The sequence below is a fragment of the Coregonus lavaretus genome (assembly GCF_964263955.1).
Source record: "Coregonus lavaretus genome assembly, contig: HAP1_SCAFFOLD_5461, whole genome shotgun sequence".
NCBI lineage: Eukaryota > Metazoa > Chordata > Actinopteri > Salmoniformes > Salmonidae > Coregonus > Coregonus lavaretus.
The window spans coordinates 21,059-39,964 of NW_028162388.1; the positions used below are offsets into that span (position 1 = coordinate 21,059).

An 18,906-nucleotide genomic window follows, 5' to 3' on the forward strand; every position below is an offset into this window, starting at 1 on the left:
AGTATAATGTAGCTGGACATTGTAAAGTCATACATACAATTATATTACTTCTTATTGACATTCAACCTGGGAATGGAAATGTAAGAAATTAATGTACAAACATGTCTAAAACAAATCCTGCAACAAAGGACCAGGTGTGAATGTTCTAGGGGGTCTAAGTCTACCCCTAACCAGTTTGAATACACTGTTTGATTTCACCCCCAGACCCCAAAACACACCCCATTCAAAACAGTTTTAACAGCCCCCCACCCGATGCAACTCAATATTAAGAAGGCATATAGTCAGTGTACAGCCCAATGCACTACCCCCAGGATCACAACAAGCCCCTCACACATTGGACCACACACACACAATGTGAATGGAAATATATTATTATATTTTTATATATTACAATCACAAGAAAGGGTGTTGGTTATTTTAGTTTCTTGGACATGTCCTAACTTTAAAAAGAAGCATGATTGTCTTGTTTGAATCAGCCCAATTCTCTGGTTATAAATAAAATAACCATGATTGGCAGAATGTTTAATTCACATCTCTGGCTATTAATGCATTGTGGAACTATGAAAAATAGGGAATAATGTTCCCAACACACCCACCTCACAGTTCCTACACAGACCCTGAGGCACCATGCAGGTCTGACACCAGAGGAGGCTGGTGGGAGGAGCTATAGGAGGACGGGCTCATTGTAATGGCTGGAATGGAATCAATGGAACGTATCAAACACAAACATATGAAACCACATGTTTGACTGAGTTCCATTTATTCCATTCCAGACATCACAATGAGCCTGTCCTGCTATAGCTCCTCCCACCAGACTCCACTGCCTGACAACCATTCTATTGTCTGGAGGACTTTACAACCATTTGGTCTGATCAAAGAGCAGGACACCCTTTCAAATAGATACATCCTCTCAGCCTTGATGACTAAACTAATCAAAGACTAACACACACACCACAGTAATCAGATCATGGTGACTCCACAGTAATAACATTTATAAGTCACCAGGTGTGATTTACCTTTTGACAGATGAAACCCTACATCAACTACTGATGACTCTTATGGGAGGAAGTGAGCATTTCACATATTAAGATATAATACAAGGATCCTTCCTTTGTGTGTTGCACTTAGTCAATTGAAAATATGCTTAAAGTTTTGAAAAAACTGCCTTTTTGATTATCTGTTTTGAGTTTTGTATTAAGAGTTGTAAGATTTTACCACATACTTGTGAAAATAGTACAAAAGTGATTATAAAATCTATAATACATGGATACTTCCTTAAATGTACTTATTTTGTGTTATGCAGTTATGTTATTGAAACAGAATAAGTCTAATGAGAAAATAAATAAGTCAAGTCCAACCATTACCTCTCTCCTCTTTCACATCCCTCTATCATCACTCCATGGGTGTGTCCCAATAATCTCTCCTTCCTCCTGAAGTGTAGCATTCCTTCACTACTCCTCTCAAATGTAAAAGCATTGGATTGGTGTTGGCATGGGGTAGAGGGAGTTTACATATACCAGTCATTTCCTTTTAAATCCATGAAGGGAAGTGGACAAGTTCAAACTTAGAAAGGAGATAATAGTTCCACACCTCATGTGTCCTGATAACTACAGGAATGGAACCATATTGAGGTTGTCTGCTTTCTATACGGTTTGATGGGGGGGGGGGGGGGGGGGGGAGGAGAGAGAGAGAGAGAGAGAGAGAGAGAGAGAGAGAGAGAGAGAGAGGGGCAGAGAGAGAGAGAGACAGAGAGAGACAGAGAGACAGAGAGGAAGAGAGACAGAGAGACAGAGAGAGAGGCAGAGAGAGAGAGAGAGAGAGAGAGAGAGAGAGAGAGAGAGAGAGAGAGAGAGAGAGAGAGAGAGAGAGAGAGAGAGAGAGAGAGAGAGAGAGAGAGAGAGAGAGAGAGAGAGAGAGAGAGAGAGAGGACATCAGGTAAAGTTCTGGAGATGAGGGAATATGTGTGCAGAAAGAAACCCTCCAGTATGGTTAACCCCAGTTAGGCCCAGTATGGACTATCAATACAAGTGACCATTTAGAATGTGACCCAGTTCAATGGGTCTTAACAGAACTGGGGGATGTCAGCCATGAAGTTGTCTAAACACAACTGGAATATAATTTGTTTGTGATTCATTGTTAATGGATTTTCCATTAGGAACACAGGGGGAAAACCTAACACAACAACACACATAACACACAACCAATAAAAACAAAGGGGGAGGAAACCACTAAAGTAATTACCATATTGTCATTTTCTAACGACAGGGAGAAAACATGTCAAATCTAGAAGACTACTTTAGATCTGGTCAGAAGAAGCCTAGTGCACTACGTAGGGAACAGGGAGAGATTTGGGACAGAGACAGTAACTCCTGGATGGAAATCTTCATTCTAATGACAGTGAGCAAATCTCCACCCTATTCCCTATGTAGTGCACTACTTTAGATCTGATCAGAAGTAGCCTAGTGCACTACGTAGGGAACAGGGTGTCATTTGGGCCAGAGTCAGTAACTCCCCTGGGTATGAATTCTCTCTCTATCTTATCTGTCTTCTATATGATGTTCTCCTCTCCTCCTCTCTTCTCTCCTCTATTCACTCTATTCTATCATCCACACCACATGCCAGCTTCAACACAATCCATTTACAAGTTAAAGACACACCTTGGAATAAATAGCAAAGGAAAACTACTACTAGATGGATTTTTTATTTCCCATCACCATGAATCATACTTAATAACTGAACAGTAGCAGACCTAACTTCATCTGTTCCTGACTCTAGATAGTGGATTAAAAAGACCATCAATCTCCAATGATATTAAAGTACAATTCTGAACATTAATGATATACTGAGTGGCAAGTCAAGATAGCTGATGTTTTTATTGTTTGGTTAATTTCACCACCTGCTGGACAGGTTTAATGTTGCTTGACTGAGCAGTACGGGAGAATAAAAGATGCCAAATTTAGGGCCGGTGTCCCGGACATATCCATTGAACATGCTTTTTAGTCTAGGACTAGGCTTCATCTGTGTCCGGGAAACCGGCCCATATAGTTCAATTAGCAAGTAAGTAACACTACCTGTTCCATGATACTGAGGAAAATTACATTGAGACAGAGAACCAATTGAGAAAACATTTCAATGGTTCTGAATGACAACCAACATACATTAACAGCATACATCATGATTAATGTAAATGTATAAGATTAAAACGTTGCACTTACAAATAATATGAATGCATTGAATTGTAATTCATAACATCTTCTGAAGATCAAATCAATCAAATCATTGTACATAAAAACAGAGCAGAATGAATCATCACATCTGGGGACCATCACCACCAGCATGACTAGTATCTATGTGGACCCTACTACAGTTTAACCAGCTCAGCTATAGACTACACCAGCATGACTAGTATCTATGTGGACCCTACTACAGTTTAACCAGCTCAGCTATAGACTACACCAGCATGACTAGTATCTATGTGGACCCTACTACAGTTTAACCAGCTCAGCTATAGACTACACCAGCATGACTAGTATATATGTGGACCCTACTACAGTTTAACCAGCTCAGCTATAGACTACAAAAGCATGACTAGTATCTATGTGGACCCTACTACAGTTTAACCAGCTCAGCTATAGACAACACCAGCATGACTAGTATCTATGTGGACCCTACTACAGTTTAACCAGCTCAGCTATAGACTACATCAGCATGACTAGTATCTATGTGGACCCTACTACAGTTTAACCAGCTCAGCTATAGACTACACCAGCATGACTAGTATCTATTTGGACCCTACTACAGTTTAACCAGCTCAGCTATAGACTACACCAGCATGACTAGTATCTATGTGGACCCTACTACAGTTTAACCAGCTCAGCTATAGACTACACCAGCATGACTAGTATCTATGTGGACCCTACTACAGTTTAACCAGCTCAGCTATAGACTACACCAGCATGAATAGTATCTATGTGGACCCTACTACAGTTTAACCAGCTCAGCTATAGACTACACCAGCATGACTAGTATCTATGTGGACCCTACTACAGTTTAACCAGCTCAGCTATAGACTACACCAGCATGACTAGTATCTATGTGGACCCTACTACAGTTTAACCAGCTCAGCTATAGACTACACCAGCATGACTAGTATCTATGTGGACCCTACTACAGTTTAACCAGCTCAGCTATAGACTACACCAGCATGACTAGTATCTATGTGGACCCTACTACAGTTTACCCAGCTCAGCTATAGACTACACCAGCATGACTAGTATCTATGTGGACCCTACTACAGTTTAACCAGCTCAGCTATATACTACACCAGCATGACTAGTATCTATGTGGACCCTACTACAGTTTAACCAGCTCAGCTATAGACTACACCAGCATGACTAGTATCTATGTGGACCCTACTACAGTTTAACCAGCTCAGCATTCCCAGAGAGCCTAAACCCAGCAGCAAAAGAGAGAAAACGATCAAAACGAAACCCAGGATAGAGGGGCTGAGTGAATGTGGTCTGGAGTCTGTGGAGGAGGGTCATTGTATCAGAGACACTGTAGAAGGACAGAGTACCTGCCTTGTGGTCCAGGTACACTCCTACTCTGGAGGACTGAGGGCCTGATACTTTAGTCCTAACATTATTGTGTCTGAAACAATAACCATCACTATAACACTCTAAACTCCAGGACTTGTTATTGTATCCAAATCCACCATCTGTCCCTGTTCTGCTGATGTCTTTATATGAGACTGATGTATCAACACGCCCCCCACTCCACTCCACCTCCCAGTAACAGCGTCCAGACAGACCCTCTCTACACAGAACCATCAAGTAGTTGGTGAATCTGTCTGGATGAACAGGATATGGTTGGACTAGGCCTGTATAGGTCACCTTTCTGTTCCCTTCAGACAGAGAGAGGAGTGTGTGTGCTGTGTTTGGGTCCAGTGTGAGCTGACAGGAATCTGGGAGAAGAGCAGAGCAGAGACCAATGAGGGGAGTTAGAACAATAAGTGAAGTCAGATACTGTATCTACCCTGTCTTTGATTAGAGCACAGCAGAGATCAAATCAGAGAAATATGAGGAGTCAGATAGATACCCAGTCTTTGATTGGATCTACTATTGCTATATATTTCTAGAGGGATTGTTAGGAGTGTCAGTAAAAAGAGACTGTTAGTTACTTCAGAATAAAGAGACTCACATTGTAAGAACTGTTCTCTGGTCTTGGGCTCTGGAGGCAGTACAACATCCACTATATTCACTACAGACACACAAACACATTCACAGAGAGAGGGAATGTTATCATCATACCATATTCCACATGTATATGACTAGTAGGGAACTTTCAATGGCCTAAAGTTGATGTTCTTATTATTTTCAACACACCTGTAGTGGAGATCTTGGTCCATTCTCCTTTAAGGACGTCTTCTAGTTTCTCTCTCAGTTCAGACACAGTCTTACTCACATCTCCAAAGTACTGAAGAGGATGGACAACGATGCTGGGTAAGTCTGAAGATACACTGGTACCGGAGAGAGACTGATAACTCTGGGGGGAGAGAGAGAGAGAGAGAGGGAGCAGAACCAAATGATTGAGAGTTTTAATTTCATATCACATGTATCAAGGCAGTTGAGTTACCTGGAGGAAGTGGATGTGATCCTCTGTGTGTGAGAGCTGCTCCAGCTCAGTGCTTCTCTTCCTCAGCTCAGCTATCTCCTGCTCCAGTTGCTCCAGGAGTCCTTCAGCTTGACTCACTTGAGCCTTCTCTTGGGCTCTGATCAGCTCCTTCACCTCAGAGCGCCTTCTCTCAATGAAGCGGATCAGCTCGGTAAAGATCTTATCACTGTCCTCCACTGCTGCCTGTGCAGAGCGCTGTTAAGAGAGAGAGAGAGAGACTGACTTGTCTTACTTGAATGAGCCATCCTCATTACACTAACACCCCCACCCCTAAAAGCACATTGCGTGCCACCCCAACCTCCACACAATCACATTATCCAGTACCCAACACCACAGTACAATACACCAACCAGCACCTCATTCCAACCGTCCATCCAACCCCTCCTCTCCAGCCGTACAGACAGCCCCCCTGAGCCCCCATACCTCCTGAAACATCTCCACACTGTTGATCATTTTGTACAACTCAAACTCAACCCTAAGGCGTCAACAGTAATGGCATTACCCTGGCAACACAGAAAAAACATGATGAACAGTCTGTCATTGCAGAAAACGGACACCCCTCCCCAACTCCCAGGTCAACCCGAGCCAACCAGCTATTGGTGTCCAGGGCTCCATGTAATACCCTCCACTGGACGACCCCTGACCTTTCCAGCACTGGGAGCTTATAGAGCACCCTCCACCTATACCCTGCCATGCTCTCAGCCCCCACAACCCCCTGCCACTGATGCCCCTTCACTCCCACTAAGCTCCTGATGTGTCTAACCTTGACACTGAGGGTGTACAGCACCTTACCCCCCACCTCCTCAAACTCCCCCAGGCTCAGAGTGTTAAAAGTCAGTAAGTCCTCCGGACTCTCCTGCCAGTCCCCAGTCTCTGCTGTCACTTGCAGTGGTGGAAACGGTGGTGGCCCCTCCTCAGAATGCTCCAGCCCTCAGTACTGCAGCATAGAAATCAGAGACCCCTGCTGTATTGAGTCTCTCCGGCCGCATGATGAAGAGCTGCTGATCCTGCCCCAAACCACCAGCCCTCCTCAACAGAGCACATGCTGGTTCCCTCCAGCCCACCTCCGTACGGTACAGTAGCCTCTGTGCTGCTGAGTCAGAACGCTGCCACCCTGACCAGAAAAAATTCACTAACTTGCGCTGCAGGTCCACAAGCAGACCACCGGGGGCGTTGAGAATGGCCAATTTAAGCCATAGAGAGGATGCCACCAAGTTGTTGATGATCAGCACCCTCCCTCTGTATGCCACTTGGGAGATGAGCCACCTCCACTTCGTCAGCCTCGACACCACCGCTTGTGACACTCCTTCCCAGTTCTTCCTATCCCAACCCTCCGAGCCCAGATACACCCCAAGCATCTTGAGCCACTCACAGCCCCACTGCAACTCCCCTGGAAGCTGCGGAGGTGCCCTGTCCCTCCATGCCCCACATAACAGAGCCTCACTCTTGCCCCAGTTTACCTAAGCAGAAGACGCCCCCTCGTACACCCTCAAACTATTCTCCAGGGCCTGTAGGTTCTGCTCATCCCTAACCAACACAGACGTCATCAGCGTATGCTGACACTGCTATGCCTGTCCCCAACCCTATGCCTGGCTCCCACACTCCCTGTAGCCTCCTGCGTAGCAGGCCCAGAAAGGGCTCAATAACAAGAGTGTATAGCTGCCCTGACAGAGGGCATCCCTGGTGAATGCCCCTCCCTACCCAGACTGGCCTACTGAGCCCTCCCCACACCTTGACCATACATGAAGCCCCAGCATACAACATTTGAACACAGGCCACAAAATTCTCCCCACAACCAAAACAACACATTGAACAGATATTCATGGTCCACCCTATCAAAGGCTTTCTCCTGATTATGAACAGATTGTCTGTGTTTGAGCGTCCTGGTACCCAGTACGTTTGGTCCTTGTGTACAATAGAGTCCAGGTGGGACTTCAGTCTGTTAACGAGGACCTTGGTAAAGACCTTATATTCCACACAGAGCAATGCCACAGGCCTCCAGTTCTTTATGTCGCTCAAATCCCCTTTTTTGGGCAGGAGAGTCAAAGCCTCCCGTCTACAGCTTAGCGACAGCTCCCCCACCCCGACGCACTCACGCAACACACATCCTGTAAAATAATTCCCCAGAACTTTTTATAAAAATCCACAGGCAGACCGTCTGAGAGACAGCAGCTGAGAGTTTGTGAAAGGCCAGGGAAAGGTCTATTTGATTTCTCTGTGACAGAGAGAGTTTGGAAAGGTCTGTGAGCAGAACCTGAGAAAACCCAGGATAATAATAATAATAATAATAATAATAATAATAATATGCCATTTAGCAGACGCTTTTATCGAAAGCGACTTACAGTCATGTGCATACATTTTTACATATGGGTGGTCCCGGGGATCGAACCCACTACCCTGGCATTACAAGCGCCATGCTCTACAGAGGACCACAGCCTCATCTCCTCACAACAGAAGTTACCCACCCATCAGGCTCCCTCATCTCCCCCACAACAGAAGTTACCCACCCATCAGGCTCCCTCATCTCCCCCACAACAGAAGTTACCCACCCATCAGGCTCCCTCATCTCCCCACAACAGAAGTTACCCACCCATCAGGCTCCCTCATCTCCCCACAACAGAAGTTACCCACCCATCAGGCTCCCTCATCTCCCCACAACAGAAGTTACCCACCCATCAGGCTCCCTCATCTCCCCCACAACAGAAGTTACCCACCCATCAGGCTCCCTCATCTCCCCCACAACAGAAGTTACCCACCCATCAGGCTCCCTCATCTCCCCCACAACAGAAGTTACCCACCCATCAGGCTCCCTCATCTCCCCACAACAGAAGTTACCCACCCATCAGGCTCCCTCATCTCCCCCACAACAGAAGTTACCCACCCATCAGGCTCCCTCATCTCCCCCACAACAGAAGTTACCCGCCCATCAGACAAACGTAAAACAAGGGATTTTCTTGGTTTCCCCACTCTGTTTTTCCAACCCCTCTGGTGAAACAGAACTGAGCCCTGTACTATAATATAATATAATGTGCCATTTTGCAGACGCTTTTATCCAAAGCGACTTACAGTCATGCGTGCATATATATATATATATATATATATATATATACATTTTGGTGTATGGGTGGTCCCGGGGGTCGAACCCACTACCCTGGCGTTACAAGCGCCGTGCTCTACCAGCTGAGCTACAGAGGACCAGGTGCAGACACATTTATGAAAGCAAAGACAAGGTCATTATTTGGGCTCTAAACACTAACAACCTACACTTACACACCTCTTTTGCTACCCCTGCACTAAGATTTCTGCCATGGCATTTAAATGTTTTTGGTTTACATATTCCCCCAGTCTTTGCCGCCGTTCATGTTAAGGAAGTCTAACCGTGAAATCTCCATAAGAGGTGGGAGGGAAATCACCACAATCAGAAACCAGTAGAGAAGCCCATAAAGCCGCCATGCCAGAAGAAAACATCAATTTAAGCAGATTCTGAAGACATGCCATTAAGAACCCATGACCCATTTTCTCAGCCTATACCGCTTCCTGGGTGAGAGGACACTAAACCCCTCATTCTTCATCACGTGTTGTACTGAACTTACAAACCTTCCAGGATCAATCAAATAAGACTCCAGCAGAACCTTCGTTTTACCCTTTAGTCTCCATCAGGAACCTAGAAAGTTCTCTCACCATATATACTGGGCCCTCAGCCTGACTGGCTGTCAGCTCTGGATCCAATGAGCCGTCTGAAAACGAGACGACTTGTCCTCCGCTCCCGCAGACTCACCTCCCCCCTCTTCCTCCTCCTCCATTGGCACGGTACCGTCCTCCTCCTCCCCAGTCTCTGCCCCCCTGCACTTCCCCCCTGATCAGAGCCTCTTCTCCAATGACAGGCAATATTTCCTGGGATGAGCCCACCAAGCCTTCGCCCACCGGAGTCTCTGTTACTACAGAAACCTGCCTCAGCTCATGTAGCCCAGCTGCAACCTCCCCACCACCGCTTTCTCCACGGCCTGCGCACCACCACTTGGCCATGCACTACTACCGTGTAGCTCAGTTGGTAGAGCATGGCGCTTGCAACACCAGGGTTGTGGGTTCGTTTCCCATGGGGGGACAGTATGAAAATGTATGCACTCACTAACTGTAAGTCCCTCTGGATAAGAGCATCTGCTAAATGACTAAAATGTAAAAAATGTACTCTCCTCCGTCCTGGTACCCCTGCCATTTTTTTGCAATTCTGAGTAATCACTATTTTAGTACGGATTAGTAAGGAAAAACACTTTATTCAGTACTACTGCAGTTGCTTAATAATTCCAATAGATGGCAGCATAAGACCATGAATGACATTTCAGAAGATTAGTTTAGTTCTCTCCCTGGATACACCACCACTCCCCCTCACAGGAAAACTCCTGCCTGAGCTTTTTACTGTCCCTTTCCACACTGCTAACGCAAGAGGAAGGACTGAAAACACATTACTGTGAAGTAATATAATGATGATTCATGTTTATTATTACCTGTTTTTATGGTCATGTTTTGAAATTATACTAAATTACTATAATGATTATCAATGCGCCTGAACATTAATTCAGTCACCTCTGGTCGACAAAAACGTATTTTCCTAGTACATTAATTGTCAAATTCATCAACAAGCATCGAGCACTCTGCCTTCTCACGCAAGCGAGGGGCATGTTGAGGTAAATATGCTAACCGCGACGGTTGCATTATGTAATTTATTGGTGGGCTGGAAGATGCAGTGTTTTTTCTTTTCTATTCAGAGGCTATTTACTCCCAATATGAGATAATTTCATATAGAAGGTTTTTATAATGCATGTTTACTTGGGTTGAGGTTAGCGCATCTGAGTAGGGATTATTTGGGTTCAATACCTGTCCTACCTATCAATCATATTGCTGCTTGTAGCCTATAACTGAAGATCCCAACACTAGAAACACCGAAAACTATCTGTGCTAGCAAACCCTGTGTTCCACCCCTCCCCTGTGTAACCTTGAAGTTTGTTAAGAAACAAACACTTGTCTATGAAAACAGACATGTTTAACGGATTCCGCTTGGCACCCAGCCGAGAGCACACGGAAACCACTTGCAAATTTACCAAAACTAACCAACTACTTGCGGTCTGTTCGGAAGCAATAAACGGAGGCAGATTAGCCACCACAACTCTTATCGAAAGAGGCGACATCTGCACCAACACACCCCTCACAAAAATCCCACTCACAACAAGACAAACCTTTTTCATTAACACAACCACAGCCTTGTTCATTCTGGATGCAGAGTGCAGATGTTCCGCTCCAACCTGTTCGCCGACCATGAGCAAAACTTCCTCCACACCTTTCTCCGGAACGCACCCGAAGCGACAGCGTTTCTTCTCCACTCGGTTGAGGCCATCACGCCGCCCTAAGAAACTACCCCTACTCCCCCCTCAACTCTAAACGATAAACAGTGGAAAACAATAAACAAACCCTCCACCATGAGAAAATAAATTCAGAAAATACGCAAGAACCAAAAGAAAAAAGAATAGTAGCCCTCCTCACGAACCACAAATCTCTCACACAACCAACTTCTTCTTCTATGATATAATGGCGGTCCACAAACCAACGTTAAAGGTGCATGCCGCCACCTACTGTGCTGGAGTGTGTGGTCAATCACGGTTTCCAACATTTCTAAATCCTCCTACCTAACTCAGTACTTCTGAGAAAATAAAGAAGAGCCCTACTAACTTCTAATAGACCCTCCCCCATCCCCAAAATCCCTTCCAACCCCCCCCAACCCCATCCAACCTCAATGACCCTACACATCTTTCCCTCTCTTCAACATACTTACAACAATATAACAACACATGCTCCACCGTTTCATCGACCGTACCTTCCAGACACAAACCATTCCCATGCTTGCCAACCAGATGTAATGACGAGATCAATGTACAATGTCCTAAGCACAATCGAGTAAACACCACCTCTTCCTTCCTAATCTGACTTTTGAATCTTGGTCCATCAACCTTTCTGTAAAACTGTAAACTATTCATATAAATGCCGGCCCTTGTGCTCAGAGTACCATCTCTTCTGCCACACATCTATCAAAATGGCTCTGATCTTACATTTGGCCTCACCTCTACCCAGTGGAACATTAATATAAATTATATCTCGTTTCAAAGCTCTTTTAGCTAACTGGTCTACAATTTCATCCCCTTCCACACCCGAATGTGCTGGGACCCAGCAGAATCTCACTACTAAACCCATTCTCTCAATTCTCCATAATAACATTAATACCTTCAGTTCAACTTAGTATACTGACAGTTCATCTGTTAGTCTTCTACATATCTGCACATCAAATTCAGGAACGTAAACGCCTGCTCCTGTGAGCCCACTATCTGGGTCCTGACCAATCTTTCCTTTTCTCTACCAAGGTTAGATCAACAACAGGGTCTGGGAGTAACCATGGAGGAACATCCCCTATCACCACAGAAGGGCCAACCTCCAACTCCCTCAAACCACTCTCATCAGCAAGCTTTCCAACTGTCCAACCAAAACCACTGCCTTGTCTACTAGTATATTCCCAACAGTCGTCTAGAACAGTAGCAGTGGGATGCTCAACCTCACAGCCTTTCAACCCAATAAGATAATGACCATTTTTTACGCCGTACATACAAAGGCATCTCACCTGCCTACACCAGTAAGGCACATACAGATGTTGATTTAAATGCACCAATACATATCCTTAAAGCTATATACTGGATTCTGTCCAGCTTCTGAAGCCAAGTCTTTACCTCTGTTCCATAAACTGTACACCAGTAATCAATTGGCGTCCTGATCAGAGCTCTATAAATATCCATCAACAATTGTCTGTCAGCACCCTATTCATAACCAGAGACCCACACAACCAACTACCGCGAAAGTTAATGAATGAGAGAGACAGAGACATCGTTACAACACTGTACATAGACATAATATAACGGTTCTTCTTCTTTGGAGTTTAACGGCGGTTGGCATCCAATATGTTGCATTACCACCCCCAACTGGACTATAATATGAATCCATTATACTTTGTGACACAAAATGGGAAAAGGGGAAATTATAATAATTAAAAAAAACACCCTTCCAACTAACCCTAACTGCTGCAACATGACCATAAACGTTGCACCTGAATCAGTGCAGTGGATTCACCACAAAAGCTCTAGCAGGATAACTGATATATCCTACCATGACTTTGTTGGGTAAAGACTCAAAACTCAAAAGGACTGACAGTGACTCCTCTGTTTCACCACACTCACCACCAGGTCTGTGTTGCACCAAACGGAGGGCATCACAAACACCAGGAATCTTCAACTTTAATTGCTCCACCTCTACACTTAACGCTACCCCAGAAATCACTCCTTTCAATGGTGTCCTGTTCCTAAGAGAAAAGCAAGAAACAGATCTTGACCCAAGTTGCGTGACACGGAGCGCCCACTCCCTCTGGTCAGAAGAAACACAAACAAATATCACAAGTCCACTACAGGTAACCTTCACTCATTATATTGCACCCAACTCCTTTCCCACCCACCCTGAAACCAAAAATGTAACTCCTACTGGACCAGATTCTTCTTTATCATGTCCATTGATGCCAGGCTCTGGTTCTGAGCTCTTCACCACACCTTCTACCTCACTTAACTCTCCCTCATTCATTTCCATTTCACCTCCAGAACTCGGTCTGGCTCACGGCTCACTCTGTTTGCACTTGAATTATAACATTTGAAATGTCTATTCCTTTAAAACTTTTGTGAGTGAAATGATTGTTTATTTCACTTTTGTTTATTATCTATTTCACTTGCTTTGGCAATGTAAACATATGTTTCCCATGCCAATAAAGCCCTTTGAATTGAATTGAATTGAGAAAGAGAGCGAGAGAGTGCCTTGCAAAAGTATTCATCCCCCTTGGCGTTGTTCCTATTTTGTTGCATTACAACCTGTAACTTAAATTGTTTTTTATTTGGATTTCATGAAATGGACATACACAAAATAGTCCAAATTGGTGAAGTGAAATGACAAAAAAAACTTGTTTCAAAAAAATTCAAAAACATTAATAACGGAAAAGTGGTGTGTGCATATGTATTCACCCCCTTTGCTATGAAGCCCCTAAATAAGATCTGGTGCAACCAATTACCTTCAGAAGTCACATAATTAGTTAAATAAAGTCCACCTGTGTGCAATCTAAGTGTCACATGATCTGTCACATGATCTCAGTATATATACAGTGGGGGAAAAAAGTATTTAGTCAGCCACCAATTGTGCAAGTTCTCCCACTTAAAAAGATGAGAGAGGCCTGTAATTTTCATCATAGGTACATGTCAACTATGACAGACAAATTGAGAAAAAAAAATCTAGAAAATCACATTGTAGGATTTTTAATGACTTTATTTGCAAATTATGGTGGAAAATAAGTATTTGGTCACCTACAAACAAGCAAGATTTCTGGCTCTAACAGACCTGTAACTTCTTCTTTAAGAGGCTCCTCTGTCCTCCACTCGTTACCTGTATTAATGGCACCTGTTTGAACTTGTTATCAGTATAAAAGACACCTGTCCACAACCTCAAACAGTCACACTCCAAACTCCACTATGGCCAAGACCAAAGAGCTGTCAAAGGACACCAGAAACAAAATTGTAGACCTGCACCAGGCTGGGAAGACTGAATCTGCAATAGGTAAGCAGCTTGGTTTGAAGAAATCAACTGTGGAAGCAATTATTAGGAAATGGAAGACATACAAGACCACTGACAATCTCCCTCGATCTGGGGCTCCACGCAAGATCTCACCCCGTGGGGTCAAAGTGATCGCAAAAATCCCAGAACCACACAGGGGGACCTAGTGAATGACCTGCAGAGAGCTGGGACCAAAGTAACAAAGCCTACCATCAGTAACACACTACGCCGCTAGGGACTCAAATCCTGCAGTGCCAGACGTGTCCCCCTGCTTAAGCCAGTACATGTCCAGGCCCATCTGAAGTTTGCTAGAGTGCATTTGGATGATCCAGAAGAGGATTGGGAGAATGTCATATGGTCAGATGAAACCAAAATAGAACTTTTTGGTAAAAACTCAACTCGTCGTGTTTGGAGGACAAAGAATGCTGAGTTGCATCCAAAGAACACCATACCTACTGTGAAGCATGGGGGTGGAAACATCATGCTTTGGGGCTGTTTTTCTGCAAAGGGACCAGGACGACTGATCCGTGTAAAGGAAAGAATGAATGGGGCCATGTATCGTGAGATTTTGAGTGAAAACCTCCTTCCATCAGCAAGGGCATTGAAGATGAGACGTGGCTGGGTCTTTCAGCATGACAATGATCCCAAACACACCGCCCGGGCAATGAAGGAGTGGCTTCGTAAGAAGCATTTCAAGGTCCTGGAGTGTCCTAGCCAGTCTCCAGATCTCAACCCCATAGAAGATCTTTGGAGGGAGTTGAAGGTCCGTGTTGCCCAGCGACAGCCCCAAAACATCACTGCTCTAGAGGAGATCTGCATGGAGGAATGGGCCAAAATACCAGCAACAGTGTGTGAAAACCTTGTGAAGACTTACAGAAAATGTTTGACCTGTGTCATTGCCAACAAAGGGTATATAACAAAGTATTGAGAAACTTTTGTTATTGACCAAATACTTATTTTCCACCATAATTTGCAAAAAAATTCATTAAATATCCTACAATGTGATTTTCTGGATTTTTTTCTCTCATTTTATCTGTCATAGTTGACGTGTACCTATGATGAAAATTACAGGCCTCTCTCATCTTTTTAAGTGGGAGAACTTGCACAATTGGTGGCTGACTAAATACTTTTTTCCCCCACTGTACACCTGTTCTGAAAGGCCCAAGAGTCTGCAACACCACTAAGCAAGGGGCACCATCAAGCAAGCGGCACCATGAAGACCAAGGAGCTCTCCAAACAGGTCAGGGACAATGTTGTGGAGAAGTACAGATCAGGGTTGGGTTATAAAAAAATATCAGAAACTTTCAACATCCCACGGAGCACCATTAAATCCATTAATAAAAAATTGAAAGAATATGGCACCACAACAAACCTGCCAAGAGAGGCCGCCCACCAAAACTCATGGACCAGGCAAGGAGGGCATTAATCAGAGAGGCAACAAAGGGACCAAAGTTAACCCTGAAGGAGCTGCAAAGCTCCACAGCGGAGATTGGAGTATCTGTCCATAGGACCACTTTAAGCCATACACTCCACAGAGCTGGGCTTCATGGAAGAGTGGCCAGAAAAAAAGCCTTTGCTTAAAGAAATATAAGCAAACACGTTTGGTGTTTGCCAAAAGGCATGTTGGAGACTCCCCAAACATTTGGAAGAAGGTACTCTGGTCAGATGAGACTAAAATTGAGCTTTTTGGCCATCAAGGAAAACGCTCTGTCTGGCGCAAACCAAACACCTCTCATCACCCCGAGAACACCATCCCCACAGTGAAGCATGGTGGTGGCAGCATCATTCTGTGGGGATGTTTTTCATCGGCAGGGACTGGGAAACTGATCAGAATTGAAGGAATGATGGATGGCGCTAAATACAGGGACATTCTGGAGGGAAACCTGTAAGTATTGACTTTGGGGGGGGGGGGGGGGGGGGGGGGGTGAATAGTTATGCATGCTCAAGTGTTGTGTTATTTTGTCTTATTTCTTGTTTGTTTCACAATAAAAAATGTTTTGCATCTTCAAAGTGGTAGGCATGTTGTGTAAATCAAATGATACAAACCCCCCAAAAAATCCATTTTAATTCCAGGTTGTAAGGCAAGAAAATAGGAAAAATGCCAAGGGGGAGAATACTTTTGCAAGCCGCTGTATGTATAGGGGACATGAGTCAGTCATGGTTACTTAATGTTATGTGATGAGGTAGCCCTGCCTGCAACTTCAAAATCAGTGTCGGCCCACGGCCCAATGGGGAATGTCCTCTTGGTGTAATGATCAAGACCCAGGTTCATATCCCATCAGTTACATTAAGCAGTCTATTCTCTGAAAGGCGTCCAGACATAGTGGGGTCAGTGGGATTGGAGAGGGGTCCTATCTCTCTCTCTGACTGGAGGAGACAGGTAAAATCCTCTGGTCAACAATACTCACCTTGAGAGACTTCACAGCTCTTTGGAGCTTCTTCAGCTTCTTCTCTCTCTCCTGGAATCTCTGCTGGACCTTCTGCTGACTCATCCCCAGCTGCCTCTGTGGAGAATCACTCTTCAATGAGCTATCAAGCTTTATTTGTCCAGTAGATCAATAGTATAGTAATGGGACATAGGGCCCATAGAGAGGAAGGTCTAAAATCTTGAGGAAGTCCCTTTACCATATGATATTTTCTATGTTGCTATGTGAATGATTATAGTGTTTATGGTAGGTGTACATGTATCAAGGGGTTGAGACTGAACTTTGAACTCCTAAAAGGGCATTCGGAATGATAATAGTGTTTGACTTTAGAAAATGGTGATACATTTGGAGCAAACTCAATATACACCAAAGTTTGTGTTCATATTTCTTCTGCCGTGGATATATTTCATTTGAATTATCTCATATTCAAACAGCCTCAGATCCTACTGTATCTTTAATTCTTTGTTTATCAGACAGTCACCAACAAGTAGTTCTGGTCTTACCTGTTTCTCAGTCCTCTCTGCTGCAGCTGACACTGTATTATGGCCTTTATGTTCATCCATTTTACACAGATAACAGATACACTGCTGATCGGTAAGACAGTAAACCTCCAGCAGTTTGTCATGATGAGAGCAGATCTTCTCCTGTAGTTGTGCGGTGGCTTTGACCAGCTTGTGCTTCTTCAAAGCAGGAGATTCATAGTGAGATTGGAGGTGAGTCTCACAGTAAGAGGCCAGACACACCAGACAGGACATGAGGGCTTTCTGCTTTCTGGTCCCAGTGCAGACATCACACGCCACATCTCCAGGTCCAGCATAGCACAGAGCAGGAGGGGGAACAGCCTGGAGTCCTGTCTTCTTCAGAGTCTCCACCATCTCAGCCAACATGTTATTTTTCCTCAGATTAGGCCTTGGAGTGAAGGTCTCTCTGCACTGAGGACAGCTATAGACCCCTTTCAGAACATCCTGATCCCAGCAGCCCTCAATACAGTTCCTACAGTAACTGTGTCCACAGGGGATGGTGACTGGTTCCTTCAGTACGTCCAGACAGACAGAACAACAGAACTGGTCCTGGTCCAGCAGAACTCCCTGCTGAGCCATTTGGACGGTTGTTCACTCTCACACAGACAGACGACACAGAGACTCAGATCAGTTTCGTTTCCTCAGAAAATTGTTTGTGCGAGGGGGAGGGACTTCCTGGTTCTGCCAGAGAGGTGGGGTTAGATGGAGTGAAGGAGGGATGCAGGGAGGGGGGGAGGGAGGGATAGAGAGAGAACTGCGTTCAACATGGAGAGGGAGACAAAGATTTTAGTTCCTAGGTTAGGGCCCTTCATTTGGAATAAATCTAACCAAATGAGTTGTTAGAATATATAAAGGGTAACAGTTCCTATGAAGTGCATATTATAATTATTATAACAAGCTTCATAATTCCTTATAATCAGTGTTATAACACATAAGTGTATTATAAGTGTCTATAATAATTCATAAGTGGTTGTAATGGGGGGGCTTGATATTGATACAATATACTGTAGTTTAAATGAATACTGTATGTATTGACTGATCATTGAGAATGAGGTAATACTTTACATTACAGTGTGGGTATTACTGTTAGGCCTAGGGTCAAGGTTAGAGTTACTACATTCAGCAGTAACCCTAACCCTAGCCATATCTAGGACTAAAAAGAGAAGACGTTTTACAATCAGAGTTCTTTGTATCTCTTCTTAGTCAGACAGAAACCCCCCACATCTTATAGGTGGACGGGGTTATGAACATATCCAATGAATTGTTTCTGCAACCAGATGAAATGAAACTGCCTTTCAGCAGGAAAAGCTTCTCTAATAATCCTAACCATTGCTGGGTGTCTTCAGAGACTGAGGTATAGAGACACACTGTCAAGTCAAATCATCTGGCTGTGCTTTCATGTCAAAACAGTTATTATTTTCTATTCATAAAATTCTATTCTATTCTATTATAAGATAATATATTATATCCATAGGCTCCACTCTGTATAGTGTTAATGATGACTGTTTGTTCTGTACATTGATTGAATGGTTAGGACTATCTCACTGTATTCACTGTTTAAATCCCAAGAAACCAGGAGACCTAAAGGAAGCCTTCAACACTGT

General features: G+C 44.2%; 1 protein-coding gene across 1 annotated transcript; it reads right to left on the minus strand.

Annotated features, from left to right (window-relative positions):
* Window positions 1–2,733: 2,733 nt before the first annotated feature.
* Window positions 2,734–17,909, minus strand: LOC311119300 (tripartite motif-containing protein 16-like). Its single transcript, XM_084194020.1, has 6 exons — window positions 17,285–17,909; window positions 16,764–16,859; window positions 5,635–5,868; window positions 5,385–5,544; window positions 5,200–5,259; window positions 2,734–4,963 (listed from the first exon to the last, which is right to left on the minus strand). The coding sequence occupies exons 1-6, from the start codon at window positions 17,879–17,881 to the stop codon at window positions 4,416–4,418; spliced, it is 1,695 nt and encodes a 564-aa protein (XP_084050146.1). The 5' UTR covers window positions 17,882–17,909; the 3' UTR covers window positions 2,734–4,415.
* Between the last annotated feature and the right edge of the window lie 997 nt (window positions 17,910–18,906).

Excerpts from the sequence above, each read along its gene's own strand:
- LOC311119300 (XM_084194020.1), bottom strand. The coding sequence starts at position 17,881 with ATGGCTCAGCAGGGAGTTCTGCTGGACCAGGACCAGTTCTGTTGTTCT. Across the intron at positions 16,860-17,284 it reads CAGAGAGGACTGAGAAACAG|AGGCAGCTGGGGATGAGTCA; the intron begins GTAAGACCAGAA and ends GATTCTCCACAG. Across the intron at positions 5,260-5,384 it reads GACCAAGATCTCCACTACAG|TGAATATAGTGGATGTTGTA; the intron begins GTGTGTTGAAAA and ends GTGTGTCTGTAG.